We start from the raw sequence: 18,615 nt of genomic DNA, 5'->3' as shown, positions 1-18,615 counted from the left end.
GTATACTATTTATTTGTTAATTTAACGTATATTATATCGATTGGGCGAATGTAACTTTTATTTTACAAATAGTTATTATTAATTTTAGATATGTTCTTTTTATTTTAGTGATTGTATTTTATTTATTAATATATTTTAAAAAATTCATGTGCTTCTAAACTAAAATGTAAAAATTTGTTTTTGAACTATAAAAATGTGTGTTTGTTGGTGGTTAAATTTATAAATGATTCCGGTTGCATGTAGTACCAATTATTTCAGATCCGGTATAATTAAAATCAAAAGAAAATAGTCAAAATTTCTGAATTTCATCTTTTTCCAATCGAGCAATTGGTTTGCTGAAGTTGTTAAAAATGATTACAAAAACCTGGGAGGTAAAGCGTAGGCCCACAAGGCCAGAAGGTGCAAAAATCCTATTGGTCGTGATATAACAGGAGCACTGATGCGGCCGTAGAATAGTCACAGGCGAACCGCTCTCTTCTCCAACACTCTTTGGTTCTCAATTCTACGAAGAACAAAACCCAGACACCCAAAAGGCGAGGAGAGAGAAAGAGAATCCATGGCGACTTCAAAGCTTCAAGCTCTTTGGAACCATCCTGCCGGCCCTAAAACCAGTAATCTTCTTTTCTCTCTGCACAAATATAGAAAGATTATTTCTCAATTTCATCCTTCTTATTTCTTTGATTTTCCCCATTTCAGATTTGTGGAGTTGAATTTTCTTGATTTCCCAGTTTTTTTATTGGTCTTACTAATTTTATAAGAATTTTGGCTGTCAGTCTCGTCCCGGAAATTTAAACATTGATTACAAACGTTTGTTGTCGAAAATTATATGTTCGATTGAATTGTGCTTATTGATTCAATTAACAGTATCTCCGATTTAATTAGCCATATTTTTCAAAATATGATGAGAGTTGACCTTTGAAAAAAAAGGATTTTGATGGGTAATGTAAGATTCTTGAGCTCAATTTTGGTTTATAGAAACCCTGGAGTGAAGGGAAGCTTAGATCAGAATTCACTGTGGTTCTGTTTCATATGGTTAGTGGCTCGATGACTCGGTGTGGATTAAGTTAATAAAGGCTGCGATAGTGGTCTGAAACTGCAATTTAGATTGAGATTGGGATAATATGTGGCTGACTGACTGTGCTACCAGCGTTGAATTTGACCGTTTTATGATAAATTTGCATCCTTTTGTTCAAATGAAGTGCATTGTGCAAATTTGACACGGATACTTGAGGTGATATGAAGAGGAGTAACATTGATATGGTGGTATGTTCATATATTTGTGGGTTTTATACTTTTGGAATTGGAATACATGTCAGATATGGCCATCAAAAAAATTGTGATTTAGTATATAGAGTTCATTCTTAAGCTAGACAAACTGAAAGTCTTTTAATATAGGGTATACAAAGTGTGTTGATGTCAAATTCTGCCCGCTTAGGGTGGTATTCCGCCAAAAGAATCTTGTCAAAGGAGCTTAGCTGAATAAATGTGAGAGGATTCTCTAGTTTCGAACGATTTGTCCGGAGAAAATAGTCCGAGCACGAGCAATGATAACATGAACTGAGCATGTGTATTACTATTCTTGAGTAATGACATGGGCTTCTGGATTTCGGGGTGATATATGATGCTAAAATAACATGTTGAATGTCAAATTTTTCCATGATTAGAGACAATATATGACTTCCTTTCGAAACAAGAGAAATGGTTAGTGGTTGGCTTAGAATTTAAAAGTTTATTGACCAAACCCTCATTTCCCCACAAAGTAAGCTTAAATATTGAGGAACAAAGCTATGGCTGCTATGCATGTGTAGGCGTATAGTTTATATAGTTATATTGTTTCCATGAAGATTAAAGGTGACCATAAACAAGCAGAGGAAAGCAACAAAGAGGCACTCTCTTGTTAGGGGCTACAACAGTCAGCGTGGATTTTAAGCAATCTCTTGACTCTCTCGTTCTAGATTTAGTTCTCATAAGTTTTAACACTAGTTTAAATTCTATTATAGAGATAGACAGATACTCTGTAGTTATCTCCGAATTGAGGTGTATAGCAATTTCATAAATAGAAGCTCTGTTTTCTTCTGTTTGTAATGGTTGATGGATGAGAAATAGAGCATGCCTATTGACATCTATTGAGGGCATTCTACATGGAAATTAGATCCACATATGACAAGAGGAATATGAAAACTTCCTGGAAATGAACTTGAATATGAAATTGATGTGTCTTAATTAACGAGTAGAGATTCTGATTAGAACTATATTCAAATGTTAGGTATCCAAAGTTGGAGCTGGGAGCCTGGGAAATGAGTTTTAATTAGAAGGTGGTGACCAGAATGTGATGAATATCTCATGTTTCTTGATACTTATGATCAGTAGTTTACATATCGCTATAGTTTGCGTTTGACTAATTCATCCAATGACTTATTTGCCATTGCAGTTCATTTTTGGGCCCCGACTTTCAAATGGGGCATTAGTATAGCTAATATTGCTGACTTTGCTAAACCACCAGAGAATATATCATATCCTCAGCAAATAGGTACGTGTCTATGTCTGACAATATCAGCGGCAGGCAGTCTGCTGTACATTCCTTATGATATGAATAGTTTTTTCTCTTAAAGACAGTTTTGTTGCCATTCTCTGTCGTTCCTTTTTCTTTTCTTTTTTATGATGAGTTTCTATTGTCCTTTTCCTTGTGCTCAGCGGTCACGGCCACTGGAATAATATGGTCTCGCTACAGTACTGTAATTACTCCAGTGAGTTCTTCTTTTCCTTTTTTACTCTATAGAAAAAAATAAAATTTAGTGATTGTGTTTATTTAAAAGACAATTTCATCGTATAGTTTATAGATAATACTTGGTATGACTTTAGCTTGTTTATTACTAAAAATGTCCTGTTTGTGTTTATTTAGTACAATGTTCTTTACATAAGACTTCCCTTAACATTATACGAAGTATGTAAACAACTCCTGATATGGCTCTTGTTTTGTGGGCAGTAGTCTTTCACTCTTTCTTTTTTTGGCATCCAAATTCCTGCTTATACATAATGTTCTGTACTATTTTCTTTTGTCTTCTTATTGTCTTTTTTACGGTATTAAGAATAAACTTTATGTTAGTATGATGACTTTGGTTGCAAGTTCTAACTGTGTTATATGCCTATATACTTAATATATGTTTATAGATTGCTTAAATGTTTAACATCTTTTAGCCTTATATCTCACTATTGTAGACCTAGGTTGATGGTAAAGTGCTAGCACCTTTATGAATTGCAGCCATGGTTGAACCTTAAGGACCCAATATGACTACTGTATTTTGTATTACTCTTAAAAGTAGCCTGGTGCCCTGGTTATTTGGTGTAGATTGACAATTACGCTGGTTTGGTTTGCTCTGGCTGTAACGCTGTGAGGGTTATTGGTCCAACTTGGTACTTCTTTGCATTAAATTATTAAAATTTTAGGACTGTTCTTTGAGCTATGCGACTAATTAAGGGAAATGAAAGTTGCCTAGTCAGGCACTTGGGGAGTTGGGGGTCACTGAGTAGTGTCTTTGATCTACAAATATATTAGACTTTGATCCAAGGACGCCTTTGATGTGCTGTAACTGAGGATATGGGTGTATTACCGTATACCTTGTTTATTTATGTCAGAAACTTGCGTGCAAAGGTTAGCTTTATTTATGTTTTTTTTTTTTTGGTGCAAATGAGCCACAAGGGCAATAATAAATTACAAACGGGGAGGGGATTCGAACCTGAGAACTACCGTACACATGCCCTCAATCTCAAACTCAAATCAAATGGCCCATAACTAAAGCTAACCTTTAGTTTAATTTTATCAGATAAAGTTTTCTATCCAACCTGTGGAATTGGTTGAATTATATCTTGTTTCTTGCTTAAATTGTGCTGAAAGCTATATAGGATGTAGTTTCTGTGGAAATGATGGAGTTTTCTTACCTTGTTCTTTATCCATGCCTAAATTTTGCTGACATATCTTTAACTCATGGTTACAGAAAAATTGGAATCTTTTTAGTGTAAATGTGGCTATGGCGGGAACTGGTATCTACCAACTTTCCCGAAAGATCAAGTAAGTCTATTTTGGTTCAACCTCCTTTATAATATGGATTTCAGATTTATTGTTACTTTTCTTGAAAAAACTGTAGCAATAACTTACAACTGGCATATGCCCCATATCATATCTCAAATTGGAAGTTCAAATATTACCATCATTCATGCACGTTTGGTTTTTATATGAATACTCAAATCATTCTTTCAAGTCCTAATTTGTAATTTTTATGAAATCTCAGGAACGATTATTTCCAAGAGGGGGAACCTGTGGCTGCTAAGGAATGATGACGAAAAGCTAAAAAATAAACCAAAAAAGGAAGTTCTATGCCATTCTCTGGCTTAGATCCGTATTTTTTCCTTGTTCTTTGCTGGTTGACAATGTAATGATTTCCGTTTTATGTATCCGATTTGAGAGCAAATTTTGACGAGTTGATTCTTGAGCAAATTGTGAGGCACTTTGTAATGCACATTTCAGTATCTCATAAATCTGAAAATCAAGTTCCTCCTATCACACTTATGGCAATTCTAACGATCATTTATCAAATTTGACTGTTTTTGTTAATTACCATGTCAAGTTTATTTTCCCCTTGAAACTTATCAGATATTCTGATTGAGTCTGTCAAAAAATACTCCCTCCATCCCTTAATATACACAGCTTTTTTTTTCGGGTCGTCCCTTAATACATACACCTTTTTTATATTTTTCACACTTACCTACTAATCCACTTACACTTCCACTCCCTATAAAAAATTATTTAAAAATTCACACCCTCACTTACAGAGTGCTTTTTTCCGTGTTCTATAGTCTCAACATGTAGTTCGTTCAAATGGACCAGAGCGTATTATTTGTTGTTACGGGTTACTCCTAAATCAATACGAGTAGTTCAGTACCAATCGGGTCCAACAAGAGTATATTTTTTTCCTCTCCGTATACTCTCATTTTATTTTAATCATCTGAAGAAGTAAATCATGTGTTCTCAGGATAATTTCCAGCAATTTAGCAGGAGTTACAAATATTCATTGTATTCTTGATGTGATTTATATTTGTTATTAAATTGTCACGTCACCAGGTGTTCTTAATTTAGCTTACACAGTTGAAAACAAACTCAGCCTCAACCCAAGTTCATCGTTCTTGTCAAAATCACCTTCAACAAAAAAAACCTAATCAAAAAGAAATTTCTCCAACAATTAAAATCATTAATAATAAAATAACCAATTTTTTTTAAAAAAATCAAACATTATGTTAAAATAAGCAGATTAGAAATATTAAAATGTAGGCACTTATAGACGCAAAGCAGCTGGAAAATCAGCGCAGCAATGCCTGGAAAGTGACGGAAAATATTTAATGTGACGAGAAGGGTCTCTTAAAATGGCTTTTATTTGTGCCATCTCCTCTTCTCTCCCTTCTCAATCCCAGGAAAAACAAATCTAACTTTAGAGGACAGAGAAAATAGACTGAAATTGAAGATTTGAAAAATGAAAATGTTTAAATTAAAGAAATGTAAGAAGCTCGGTAAGCAGAAATGTTGACTAAATTAACAACAAACGGCCAGATAGCTTCAAATATTCATATTGCTACAGCCATTTTGGCAAATCAAGAGATTTGCAGAGTATTCATTAAACTCTTCTCTTGGTACAATATAGCATTCACTTTTTTCAATATTTTGTTGGACAATCAAAATCAAAATCAAACTAAATTTAAAGAAAAATAATATTAAAAGAATGAATTTGTGTTAATGACAACAGTGAGCAGAGAGCTCGAAGAAGACGAAGTACCCATTTAGGGTTGAGAGTGAAATATTAGGGTGGTGTGTTCCTCGTATTTATATTGGGTGATTTTATCAAGGACGTTGTTGGGCTAGGTTAACTTGAGCGCATAATTTTTTAATACGCGGTTTTTGGGTTGTTTAGCCCATATTTGGGTGCAAAGTTGGCCGTAATTGCCAATTTGAGCCTTTTACAGTTTTAGGTCACCAACTAATCCACAAAACGTTTGGGGTGGCTTAACTTTGATATTAGGCGGGGCCGGTGAGGGTTAATACTTACTCCGTAATACTCCCTCCGTCCCGGAATAATTGATCTGTTTTCCTTATCGGGTCGTCCCTTAATACTTGACCTGTTTCTAAAAATGGAAATATTCTAACAATATTATATTATTTCTCACTCCACCCCTATTAACCCACCTACCCCCTATTCCATACAAATAATAATTAAAAATTCAACCCCTACTCTCCTCCAACCCCACCCCTTTACACATTTCCCACTAACTACATTAAAATAATACCTCACTATCAACTACTGCATATTAAATTAAATAAGTCAATTCAAGTCCCTTAAACTCTGTGCCGGTCAAACCGGGTCGAGTATTCCGGGAAGGAGGGAGTAGCGAGTTTGGTTGTAATTTTTTTTTTAATTTTGTTGTACAAAGGTCAAGCGGTATATAATGCAATGCGATAAATGGTGTAGATGAGATTCAATCTCAATCTCAAGTCTTACCAACTAAGATAGTTTACATTCACGAGTTTGGTTGTAAGTGGGTTGCCTTGTTAATGATCTAAATTTGATGTTGTCAATTTGCCATGCTGGTTAATACTTGGTCGAAAATAGGAGAACTAGTATACAAGGAAGTCGAGAAGATACAGACAAATATGAACCCACATACAGGGGGCGGAACCAAAGGGCTGGCGGGGACCATGCCCCCCCCCCCCCCCCCCCCCCCGATCCTAATTAAAAATTAGTTTTTCATACAATAGACAATACTTTCATTTAGCTAGCTGAGTTGGTTTGCTACCTGTCTGACTTAATTGAGCTAGGTTTGAAAACTAGCACCCTACATCTTTTTCACTTTTATTACTCTTTTTTAATATGGTCACTTTGGTCAGCTAGTATCTCCTAGTACTGTTGCCAAATACTTTTGTTAATATCAATATTATTCTTATTTGTTATGAATATTATGTGGATGCCCATTATACCCCTAGTATATTCTAGATCTTAGGGTTTATTGTTCATCAAGCAAACCCTATTCTATTGTATGTATATATAGCATGTTGTTCATGGAATAAAACACACAGTTGTTTTCTCCCGATTTCACCTCCAATTTCAATGTATTTCACAACACATTATCAGCCCTAGACCCTAACCGAGTGAGTGAGAAACAAATAAAGTCATCCATCACTGAGGTACGTATTATTGATCTGCCACTAGTATCAATATTTAGCGATTCATGATTTCTTTTATTTGCTGGATGGGTAATATTTAGTGATTGGATTGATGGATGCGCCGCAAGTATTGATATTTAGTGATTCATAATTCATTGATTTGCTTGATGAATAATACTTGGTGTTTTGCAGTAAAGTTATTAGATTTCTATTCCCACTGGAGTAAATAGATCTGCAGGTCCCTAAACTTTGCCAAAAGGAGCAGTTAGGTCCCTCAAGTTTCAAAAGGAGCATTTAGGTCCCTCAAAATGGATGGAAACCGCTGCTTTTTGACTTCTGTTACTAACGGCCGTTAAAATTCAATTAAATTAAAAGGAAACTAAATAAAAGGCACTAAACGACAAAAAAACAGTTACATTTACCATTTACCAATAATTAAATAAAGGGAAATTCATTTCAGTTAGCTTTTTACAAAAATATAGCCGTTGAGGCTCTCAAAAAACAGAGTATTTAACATTCCATGGCAAATAAAACACTTAAAAATTTTGTAGAACGTGAATTATGAATTTTGTTAAAATTTACAATTAGACGTTGCACTTACCGATATGTCCAATATTTCATGCTCCTGAATCTAATTTATTTATCAAGTTTAGATGTGTGTTCAAGCCCGTCTAATTAATTAAATAAATGAACATAAACGAGCTTGTTCACGAGCTTGTAACATGAAGGAGCATGTTTGTGTTCAGATCATGTCCAAACTGATTTGTTTAATGAGCCTCATTTTGTGTTCTATCTCGTCTCAAAGCTAAGCTCGCTCATCAGAGTATTATTTAACGAAATTCAATTAATGGTCATACTCGTTAGATAAGAGGACGTAAAAGAGCTTCGTCCGAGTAAGGTAATGAACCTTAATACGGAGTATGTGTTCAAACTAGGCACATATACGGAGTATGTATCCACTGTTCTGGAAATTTAAACATTTGTATTAGATACAAGTTGCATTTCAGACGCACTATATTTAATTTGGTCTTCCTTGGTCTACTAACTACTCCTAAGTATTTAATGAGGAGCATTGAGATGTGAGAAACAGCTTATCTTCCATTGGTCTTCCTTGACTATATAAACACAAGGGGGTTGGGTTAAAGCATTACAACAAGACTATATTTAATTTGGTCTTCCTTGGTCTACTAACTACTCCTAAGTATTTAATGAGGAGCATTGAGATGTGAGAAACAGCTTATCTTCCATTGGTCTTCCTTGACTATATAAACACAAGGGGGTTGGCTTAAAGCATTACAACAAGACTATATTTAATTTGGTCTTCCTTGGTCTACTAACTACTCCTAAGTATTTAATGAGGAGCATTGAGATGTGAGAAACAGTTTATCTTCCATTGGTCTTCCTTGACTATATAAACACAAGGGGGTTGGCTTAAAGCATTACAACAATATTCATCTCTTATATCTTGGTTTGTATTCAATACTCCATATATATTTCTTCTTCTACTCAACAACCCAGTTTTTTTTCCTTTCAATTCATCACAACACAATGAATATCTTCTTAACCATAGAAGATTTCGTATACAAATATCACCCCCCATATCAGAAAATAAAAATTAGTCATAAAAAAAACACGACCGTAGTTTCTCTGTCTAAGTAGCCTTCCAATGTCATGCTTCCATGACCCCTTGTTGAGTCATTCTCAAAGGGGTTGTGAATGTTGGAGAATCCTGAAAAGCAGATCATCGAATGGTGAGGAAATCATTTTTCGATGAAGTGAAGCTTGGGTTCGACAAAGGCGTGTTGTGAAGGGATCCACCTCGTGGGGCCTCACCTCGAGAGTTCTAGATGATGGCCATCAAACCAAGGCTTCAAGCAGTACATGAAACGAATGGATGGCATGTGAACATAAGGTACGCGAGGCAGTTGGTCTGTATCCCAGAATGTCTGTATCCCAAAATGTCTGTATCCCGGGCCGAACAAACGTGAGTCGGATCAAATTGTGCATAAATGGTATCCGTTACTCGGTTGGTCTTATGTTATGGTTCAAGTGTATTACCCTTTTGAGGATTGGGTTGGCAACGGGTATTTACTAGCCTTGTACAGTGGGGAAGGACCATTGTCATGTAACTAGATTATCCTTTATTAATATATGTTGTGATTTTGTGTTTAATAAGTTAAGTGTAAGAACTATTTGTAATCACATCGACACTTGATTTTTAACTACTTAGATATCTCATAGGATTTTGCCTTGGGATATTTGATGTATATTAGACTTCTAGTCATATTAATGAATTAGGACTCGATCATATTGTAATCCCTATATCATTGTTCAATGGAATACACTGCCATCTTCCACCAAATGATCAATCTATTTGTTTGGGGGGATTAGATCTCAGTTTTTTCTTTCTCGGAATTAATCAAGATCAAATATTTTAGCATCTCTTTTAATATATTTTGTTACTTTTTATTGTAGTTGTATAGGGTTAAATTGCTCTGTTATTATGAAATGTGTAGGGTGAAAAAGCAAATGAAAAGGCTAAGGAACTTGAAAAAGCTAAGTCAAAATCAAAAGAAGCTATTTTAAATCATTTATACACATGTAAATTGATTTCCCTTTATTTAAAATCAGTTTTATTATTATTTAATTGAACTTAACGGAAAATGTAACGGTGTTAATAAAAATAGCTTATTCCATCCATTTTGAGGGACCTAAATGCTCCTTTTGAAACTTGAGAGACTTAACTGCTCCTTTTGGCAAAGTTAAGGAACCTCCAGACCTATTTACTCATTCCCACTAGTTTCATGGCTATTACTTTTTGTGGGCCAATTATTCAAGGATACATATCCGTATCCACCATGATTCATGATTCATTGGTTTCTTATACCTTATTATTATTTTCTCCGCACTAACACGCGTTAGATGATATCACACTTTAGATGATAATTGCTTCGTATGCATTAATTATAATCTATTACTTCGTATGAATTAGTCACAGTCACTTGCTTTCTTTGCATATATTATGATTAGTGTACAGTGAATCAGTGATTGATCCGTTTTAACTTTTAGTATATATTTTAGTTGATGGGCAAAGAAATTGGTCCGCCGGAATTTTATTTTTCCCGAAATATTGATCCGTTGCAATATGTGAGATACACTCATATTATAGTTTATTACGTTTCGAATTATATTTCTTTTGCAGTCACTACCTTAAATAATTTATGTGTATAAATTCGATCTTTTGAATTATTGTATTGAATTACAACTTGATATGGGAATATATGTTTATTATCTAAGTCCTAATTTGGAATATTCAATTGTAGTGTGTACTATGTCAAACCTTACAAAACATGAATTTGCGGCTCTTGATATAATTGAAAAATATTATGTCTTAGGTGAAATTCACCTAGATGTAAAGGAGCTCGTTGATACAATCAAAGAAATAAATAAGTCAACAAGTCAAAACAAGGCAAAGGCTATGATAATTTTTCGTCATCACCTCCATTAGGGTCTTAAGATTGAGTATTTGGCCGTAAAAGATCCACATGTCTTTGGAGTAATCTAAAGGAAAGATATGACCACTAGAAAATCGTTATATTACCCAAAACTCGTTATGATTGGTTACATTTAAGACTACAAGACTTTAAGTTTGTGAGTGAATATAACTCAGCTATGTTCAGAATTACTTCACAATTGAAACTACGTGGAGAGAAAATCTCCTATGCAGAAATACTAAAAAAAAAAAAAACACACTCTACCTTCACGCAAATAATGTTGTCCTGCAGACACAATACCGTGAAAAGGGATTTAAGAAATATTCTGAACTTATATCCTGTCCCCTTGTGGGAGCAAAATAACGAGCTATTGATGAAAAATCATGAATCACGCCCAACTGGTTCTACTCTATTCCCTGAAGCGAATGCGACATCCCATTATGGAAAAGAAAAATATCATGCCAACAGTAGTGGTCGAGGACGTAGACGTTGATATGAATATGGTCGAGGTCGAGGTCGAGGTGGTCCTCTCAATAACTCATATTCCTACCAGAAGTGGGACAAAGATGATAACAAACAAAAGAAAGATAAATTGAGAATGTGACCAATGTATGTTTTACCGCTGTGGAGGAAAAGGGCATTGGTCTATGGAAACAAGGGAAGAATTTATAAGAATTTACTATATATTGTTGAAAACATAAATTAGTGGGTCTTGCTTTTCTTTGAGGATAATTATAATCAAAGCTATTATAGATTGAAATGCAAATATATAGCTTTGACTTTTGTTTATAAGTTGAAATAGGTTCACGACTTAAGTTTGGACATTTGACCATTAAAGGCCTACGAATTCTTTTGGAGATGTACAAGAAAATATGACCTAGAAAACTATAATAGTTTCTAAATCTTGTTGTCAAGATACCTTACATTTCTTTCATGAAACTAGTGTGGTCCTGCAGACAAGATAGTTCATATATTGTCTTTTGATGGATGAACAAAATACCGAAATCCTGAAGAAAAATATTATTCTCACATTCAACTAGGTAAACCATTCCCAGAAGTGAATGAGAAATGTATGAATAAAAATGGTAAAGATAATGTCAATAGTCATGATCGAGATCGAATGTGAAAGTAAAACATAGTATAATCATGGCGGAATAAATGAGTATAAATGCAATTCAAAATACACCAGAAGTGAGATTGTAAATGATGAAAATCAGGTAAAAGTTAATGATGAGAAAACTCAAACTTTATATTTTCGGTTGGTTGCGGAGAAAATGTTAAATAAAAGTTGGGCCCATTACACCAAAACATCTTGTTGAGCTTTATTAGTACTCATCACAAGGGAATAAATTATAGATAAACGTGGTGTATAAAGACAATGAAAACATATGTCTAATAGACATTGTAGCATGCCCTCCGAACCAAATTTATATACATGCAAGGATAAGGGGGAGATAGCTCTCAACATAATAAAATTATTAGTATATGATCAGGATTATAATACAATATGTTAAACTTGGTACAAATATTTGATCATGTCTTATTGACTCGCTCTATGAGCATGAGTACTATACTACATTATGAAGATGTATACTTTTGTGATATGTACCAAAGTTGTAATGGATACTCTTGAAGAGTACAAGCTATCTTCCATAAGTTTTGTTTAGATTGTCTTGCTGTTAAAATTGAGACACCAGTTTGTGTCGTTATATCACATCACAATATGTTTAAATTATAGTATTTTATAATTATAGTGATCACTTTGAGAAGATAACCAGCAGTTATCGAATGAAATATTTTATATGATATTATATACGCATGATGTGATAATCCAGGCCATCCGGGTTTAAGAACACCCGTTATGAGAACTTGAAAATTCTTGTCTAATAAAATTTTATGTGCTGACACTCCCTCGTATGTTGTATATATTCAAAGGCAGGACAAAATGATGAGGTTGAGTTTTATTTCAATCGAATAGTTATAAAGAATCGATTGAGAAAATAAATACAAGAGATATTAATGATTTTGAAAAATTGTATAATGATATGTGATTTAAAGTTCACCATGATAGTAAGTGACCCAAAGTTCACCCGAATGGTAGTAGGTGACTTGAAGATCACCAATAAGTTTACAAGTGTTTTGATTGATTTAAGTATCATAAATAAGCATCACAAATCTCCTGATTGGGGCAATCATACATCAGCACGAAAAGAGAAAATATGAAGAAAATAACTGCATATTATGTCTACTCCCCATAATCAATGTTGATCTCCAGAAGAGAACAAAAATATGTAATATTTATCAAAATACACGTTGAAAAGTGTATTTTTTAGTTGGTGAAATTTTTTATGCCCTATAACATATTGAAAATATTTTCCCAACTTAGTGTTAGGTTATGATACATATGAATAAACATATATCATGCGGGAAAACCATAAAGCCAGGAAACATATTATTTAAACATAATCATTTAGCATAATTCAGATGCATACACTTTGTAGCGTGCCCTCCCTAGCTGCGCCCGAACCGAACAAGAACAAGTCTTTAGGACTCCAAGTGTCGTCCCTCCGTAGATAGTCCACAGCACGTCCGGATCCGCCTTAAGCTTGACCAACTAGAATCGCCCTTAAGGTACTATAAATTTCGGCTAATAGGGCAAGTGTTTGTGGCTGATTTTTGCTTGAAATCTTACCTTTGAATACTTCAATTCTCGATGTAAATATGTGACCCTAGGCACCTATTTATAGAGTTATGGAAAAGGACTTGGAATCGTATTAGCATACTAATTTATTTAATTAGAATCTTATTAAAACTCTATTAAACAAATTCTATCTTTATTAGGATTAGGATTTAATTATAGAACAAATTCCATTAGCTTTAGGATTTGTATTGAAACACAAACGTTGCACGAGCACGAGCATCGCACAAACCCGCGCAGGCCTTGCGGCCCACACGAGCTGGCGCTGCTCGCAGCCCACGAGCATCAGCCCGCGCGCGCGCCATGCCTTGCTGGGCCTGGCCTTGCGCTGGGCCTGGCGCGGCTGGCGTGTGTTTGTTGCGCTTCGGCTTGCTGGGCGATGGCCCGACTTCATGCTGGGCCTTCGTCTGGCAGGCCTCGTCCGATGCTAATTCGTACGATACGCTTCCGATTAAATTGTCGATTCCGGAATTCATTTCCGATACGAACAATATTTAATATTTCCGATTCCGGAATTAATTTCCGTTTCGAACAAATATTTAATATTTCCGTTTCCGGAATTATTTTTCGATTTCGATAATATTTCCGATTCTGACAATATTTTCGTTTCCGGCAATATTTCCGATTCCGGCAATATTTCCATTTCCAATAATATTTTCCGATACGTACCATGTTTCCATTTCCGGCAACATCTACGACTTGGATAATATTTATATTTCTGATACGATCCATATTTCCGTTTCCGGCAATATCATCGTTTCCAGAGTATTCATTTCTTGCCTTTGACGATCTCAGCTCCCACTGAAACCAAGATCCGTCGATTCCGAATATCCATAGATGGAGTATTTAATGCCATTAAATACTTGATCCGTTTACGTACTATTTGTGTGACCCTACGGGTTCAGTCAAGAGTAAGCTGTGGATTAATATCATTAATTCCACTTGAACTGAAGCGGCCTCTAGCTAGGCATTCAGCTCACTTGATCTCACTGAATTTATTAACTTGTCAATTAATACTGAACCGCATTTATTAGACTTAACATTATATGCATACTTGGACCAAGGGCATTATTTCCTTCAGTCTCCCACTTGTCTATAGGGACAAGTGTGCATTTCCTAATTCCTTTGTCGCTTGATGCTTGCTCTTGAACATAAGGTAAGAGTTGTCATCCTTATTATGTCCAGAGGTGTTTCTCGATTTCAGAGTTCAACTGATCAAATAAACAGATAATCATAACCTATGATTCATCCGAGCACGGCCATGCATTTTACAGTTTCTAGCTCTCCGAGTGGCCTTGTACAACTTTTAAGCATCTAATCCCGATTTATGGGAGGACAATCTCAATCTTGCGATCTTGAGATTAGACTTCGTTTGATAGGTGATTACCTGAGCGTTGCCTTTATAGCCTCCTTTTACGGTGCGACGGTTGGTCAACGTCAAAGTAACCAGTTCTCAAACAAGTAATCTCAAATCACTCAGGTATTGAGGATTTAGTGTCTAATAATTTTAATGAAATTTACTTATGACATATTTTCATCTCTTACAGTAAATTTTCATAGGTATGTCCGTTACTAGTCTTCCCAAAGTAAGTATCTATGCAAATGATTACGACATTGCCATGTCCACATAGTTCAAGAAACAGAACTACTAGTCATCTTGCATTCTAGTCGTCTAACGTTTTCTATGCGTCCAAGTTTATAGAAAACTCCGACCAGGGACCTTTTTCAACTTTTGACATTCAAGTTCACTTGATAGACATTTCTTAGTCACAGGACTGGTCCTGACAGTCTATCTTGAATATATCGTCAAATTGAAAGGACTCATCATTTAATAAACCACAAATTAAATGGAGAAATGAATTCTATTCATTTATTGTGAATGATTAACCAATAATGTTTTACAAAGTATTAAACTCTAAAACTTTAAAACATTAAACAAGGACATCAAAGCCATTCTCCAATATGCTTGATTCCCATAGCTGCAGTGTGCGAGTTGTGCGTGCGGCAGAGGTTTAGTCAATGGATCTGATATGTTGTCATCATTTCCAATCTTGCTTATCTCGACTTCTTTTCTTTCAACGAACTCTCGTAGAAGGTGAAATCTACGAAGTACATGCTTGACTCTTTGGTGGTGTCTAGGCTCCTTTGCCTGTGCAATAGCTCCGTTATTATCACAATATAGGGCTATTGGTCCTTTAATGGAGGGGACTACCCCAAGTTCACCTATGAACTTCCTTAGCCATATAGCTTCCTTTGCTGCTTCATGTGCAGCAATGTACTCCGCTTCAGTTGTAGAATCCGCAATGGTGCTTTGCTTAGAACTTTTCCAGCTTACTGCACCTCCGTTGAGGCAGAAGACAAACCCAGAATGTGATCTGAAATCATCTTTGTCGGTTTGGAAACTTGCGTCCGTATAGCCTTTAACAATTAATTCATCATCTCCACCATAGACCAGGAAGTCATCTTTGTGCCTTTTCAGGTACTTCAAAATATTCTTGGCAGCAGTCCAATGTGCCTCTCCTGGGTCTGACTGGTATCTGCTCGTAGCACTGAGTGCATACGCAACATCCGGGCGTGTAAATATCATAGCATACATTATTGAACCAATCAATGATGCATATGGAATCCCATTCATTCGTCTACGCTCATCAAGTGTTTTTAGGCACTGAGTCTTGCTTAGAGTCATTCCATGAGACATGGGTAGGTAGCCTCGCTTGGAGTCTGCCATCTTGAACCTTTCAAGCACCTTATTGATATAAGTGCTTTGACTAAGTCCAATCATCTTTTTAGATCTATCTCTGTAAATCTTGATGCCCAATATGTACTGTGCTTCTCCTAGATCCTTCATCGAAAAACATTTCCCAAGCCAAATCTTGACAGAGTTCAACATAGGAATGTCATTTCCGATAAGTAATATGTCGTCGACATATAATACTAGAAAAGCAATTTTGCTCCCACTGACCTTCTTGTATACACAAGATTCGTCCGCGTTCTTGATGAAACCAAAGTCACTGACTGCTTCATCAAAACGTATATTCCAGCTCCTGGATGCCTGCTTCAATCCGTAGATTAATTTCTTTAGCTTGCATAACTTTTTAGCATTCTTTGGATCCTCAAAACCCTCAGGCTGCGTCATAAACACAGTTTCTGTTAAAACACCGTTTAAGAAAGCGGTTTTGACATCCATCTGCCATTTTTCGTAATCGTAATATGCAGCGATTGCTAACATTATCCGAATAGACTTTAGCATTGCAACTGGTGAAAAGGTTTCATCGTAATCCATACCGTGGACTTGCATGTAACCTTTTGCAACCAATCTAGCTTTGAAAACTTCAAGTTTCCCATCCTTGTCCTTTTTCAGTTTGAAAACCCATTTGCTCCCAGTGGCTTGGTAGCCATCTGGCAAATCGACCAAATCCCATACTTGGTTTTCAGACATGGAGTCTAATTCAGATTGCATGGCTTCTTGCCATTGCTTGGAGCTAGGGCTCGTCTTAGCTTGTTTGTAAGTCGCAGGTTCATCACTTTCAAGTAATAGAACGTCATAGCTCTCGTTCGTCAAAATACCTAAGTACCTTTCCGGTTGAGATCTATATCTCTGCGATCTACGCGGGGTTACATTTCTAGATTGTCCATGATTCTCACCAGATACTTCTAAAGATCTCTGAGTTTCATCCTGAATGTCATCTTGAACATTCTCTAGAGTTTGTTGTTCGACTCGAATTTCTTCGAGGTCTACTTTTCTCCCACTTGTCATTTTGGAAATGTGATTCTTTTCCAAAAAGATACCATCTCGAGCAACAAACACCTTGTTCTCAGATGTATTGTAGAAGTAATACCCCTTTGTTTCCTTTGGATAGCCCACAAGGATACATTTGTCAGATTTTGGATGAAGTTTGTCTGAAATTAATTGTTTGATGTATACTTCACACATTTGGAGGATTTCCAAACCATAACTCATATGGAGTCTTTTCAACAGCTTTAGACGGAGCTCTATTAATAGTGAGTGCAGCTGTATTTAGTGCATGTCCCCGAAATTCTATTGGAAGTTCGGCCTGACCCATCATTGATCTAACCATGTCTAGCAAGGTTCTGTTCCTCCGTTCCGACACACCGTTCCATTGTGGTGTTCCAGGAGGAGTCAATTCTGACAGAATTCCACATTCTTTCAGATGGTCATCAAATTCATAGCTCAGATATTCACCACCTCTATCAGACCGCAGTGCCTTAATCTTCTTGCCTAATTGATTCTCTACTTCACTCTGAAATTCCTTGAATTTGTCAAAGGATTCAGACTTATGCTTCTACTGAAGTCATCAGTGAAAGTGATAAAGTAGCTGAAACCACCCCTAGAATTTGTACTCATTGGTCCACATACATATGTATGGATTAAACCCAATAGTTCAGTTGCTCTTTCTCCAACTTTAGAGAAAGGTTTCTTTGTCATTTTGCCAAGTAAACACGATTCGCACTTACCATAATCCTCTAAGTTAAATGGTTCCAGAATTCCTTCCTTTTGAAGTCTTTCCATGCGTTTCAAGTTAATATGGCCTAATCGACAATTCCACAGATAGGTGAGATCTAAATCATCCTTTTTGGCCTTTTTGGTATTTATGTTATAAACTTGTTTGTCGTGATCTAATAAATAAAGTCCATTGACTAATCTAGCAGATCCATAAAACATCTCTTTAAAATAAAACGAACAACTATTGTCTTTTATTAAAAAGGAAAATCCCTTAGCATCTAAGCAAGAAACAGAAATGATGTTTTTAGTAAGACTTGGAACATGGAAACACTCTTCCAGTTCCAATACTAGCCCAGAGGGCAACGACAAATAATAAGTTCCTACAGCTAATGCAGCAATCCGTGCTCCATTTCCCACTCGTAGGTCGACTTCACCCTTTCTTAGCCTTCTACTTCTTCTTAGTCCCTGTGGATTGGAACATAAGTGTGAGCCACAACCTGTATCTAATACCCAAGAAGTTGAATTAGCAAGTATACAGTCTATAACGAAAATACCTGAAGATGGAACAACTGTTCCGTTCTTCTGATCTTCCTTTAGCTTCAAGCAATCTCTCTTCCAATGCCCCTTCTTCTTGCAATAGAAGCATTCAGATTCAGAAGTGGGTTGACTGACCTTCCTCTTTTCAGACTTGGCGCCAGTTTGCTTAGTTGGGCTGGCCTTCTTGCCACCTTTCTTAGCATTCCTCTTCTTT

General features: G+C 35.8%; 1 protein-coding gene and 1 non-coding gene across 2 annotated transcripts; one reads left to right on the top strand and one right to left on the bottom strand.

Moving 5' to 3' along the window:
• Positions 1-443: 443 nt before the first annotated feature.
• Positions 444-4,561, top strand: LOC110786162 (mitochondrial pyruvate carrier 4). The gene is made up of 5 exons (XM_021990698.2): positions 444-611; positions 2,432-2,530; positions 2,695-2,747; positions 3,996-4,069; positions 4,290-4,561. Exons 1-5 carry the CDS (start codon positions 557-559, stop codon positions 4,333-4,335), a joined length of 327 nt encoding a protein of 108 aa, XP_021846390.1. The 5' UTR covers positions 444-556; the 3' UTR covers positions 4,336-4,561.
• Positions 4,562-5,546: 985 nt separating this feature from the next.
• Positions 5,547-5,633, bottom strand: LOC130462303 (small nucleolar RNA snoR109). Its single transcript, XR_008922399.1, has one exon. It is a non-coding gene; the product is annotated as a small nucleolar RNA snoR109 (small nucleolar RNA).
• Between the last annotated feature and the right edge of the window lie 12,982 nt (positions 5,634-18,615).

This window comes from Spinacia oleracea, chromosome 5, assembly GCF_020520425.1.
Source record: "Spinacia oleracea cultivar Varoflay chromosome 5, BTI_SOV_V1, whole genome shotgun sequence".
Lineage (NCBI taxonomy): Eukaryota > Viridiplantae > Streptophyta > Magnoliopsida > Caryophyllales > Amaranthaceae > Spinacia > Spinacia oleracea.
This window is presented reverse-complemented; position numbering and strand designations above follow the sequence as displayed.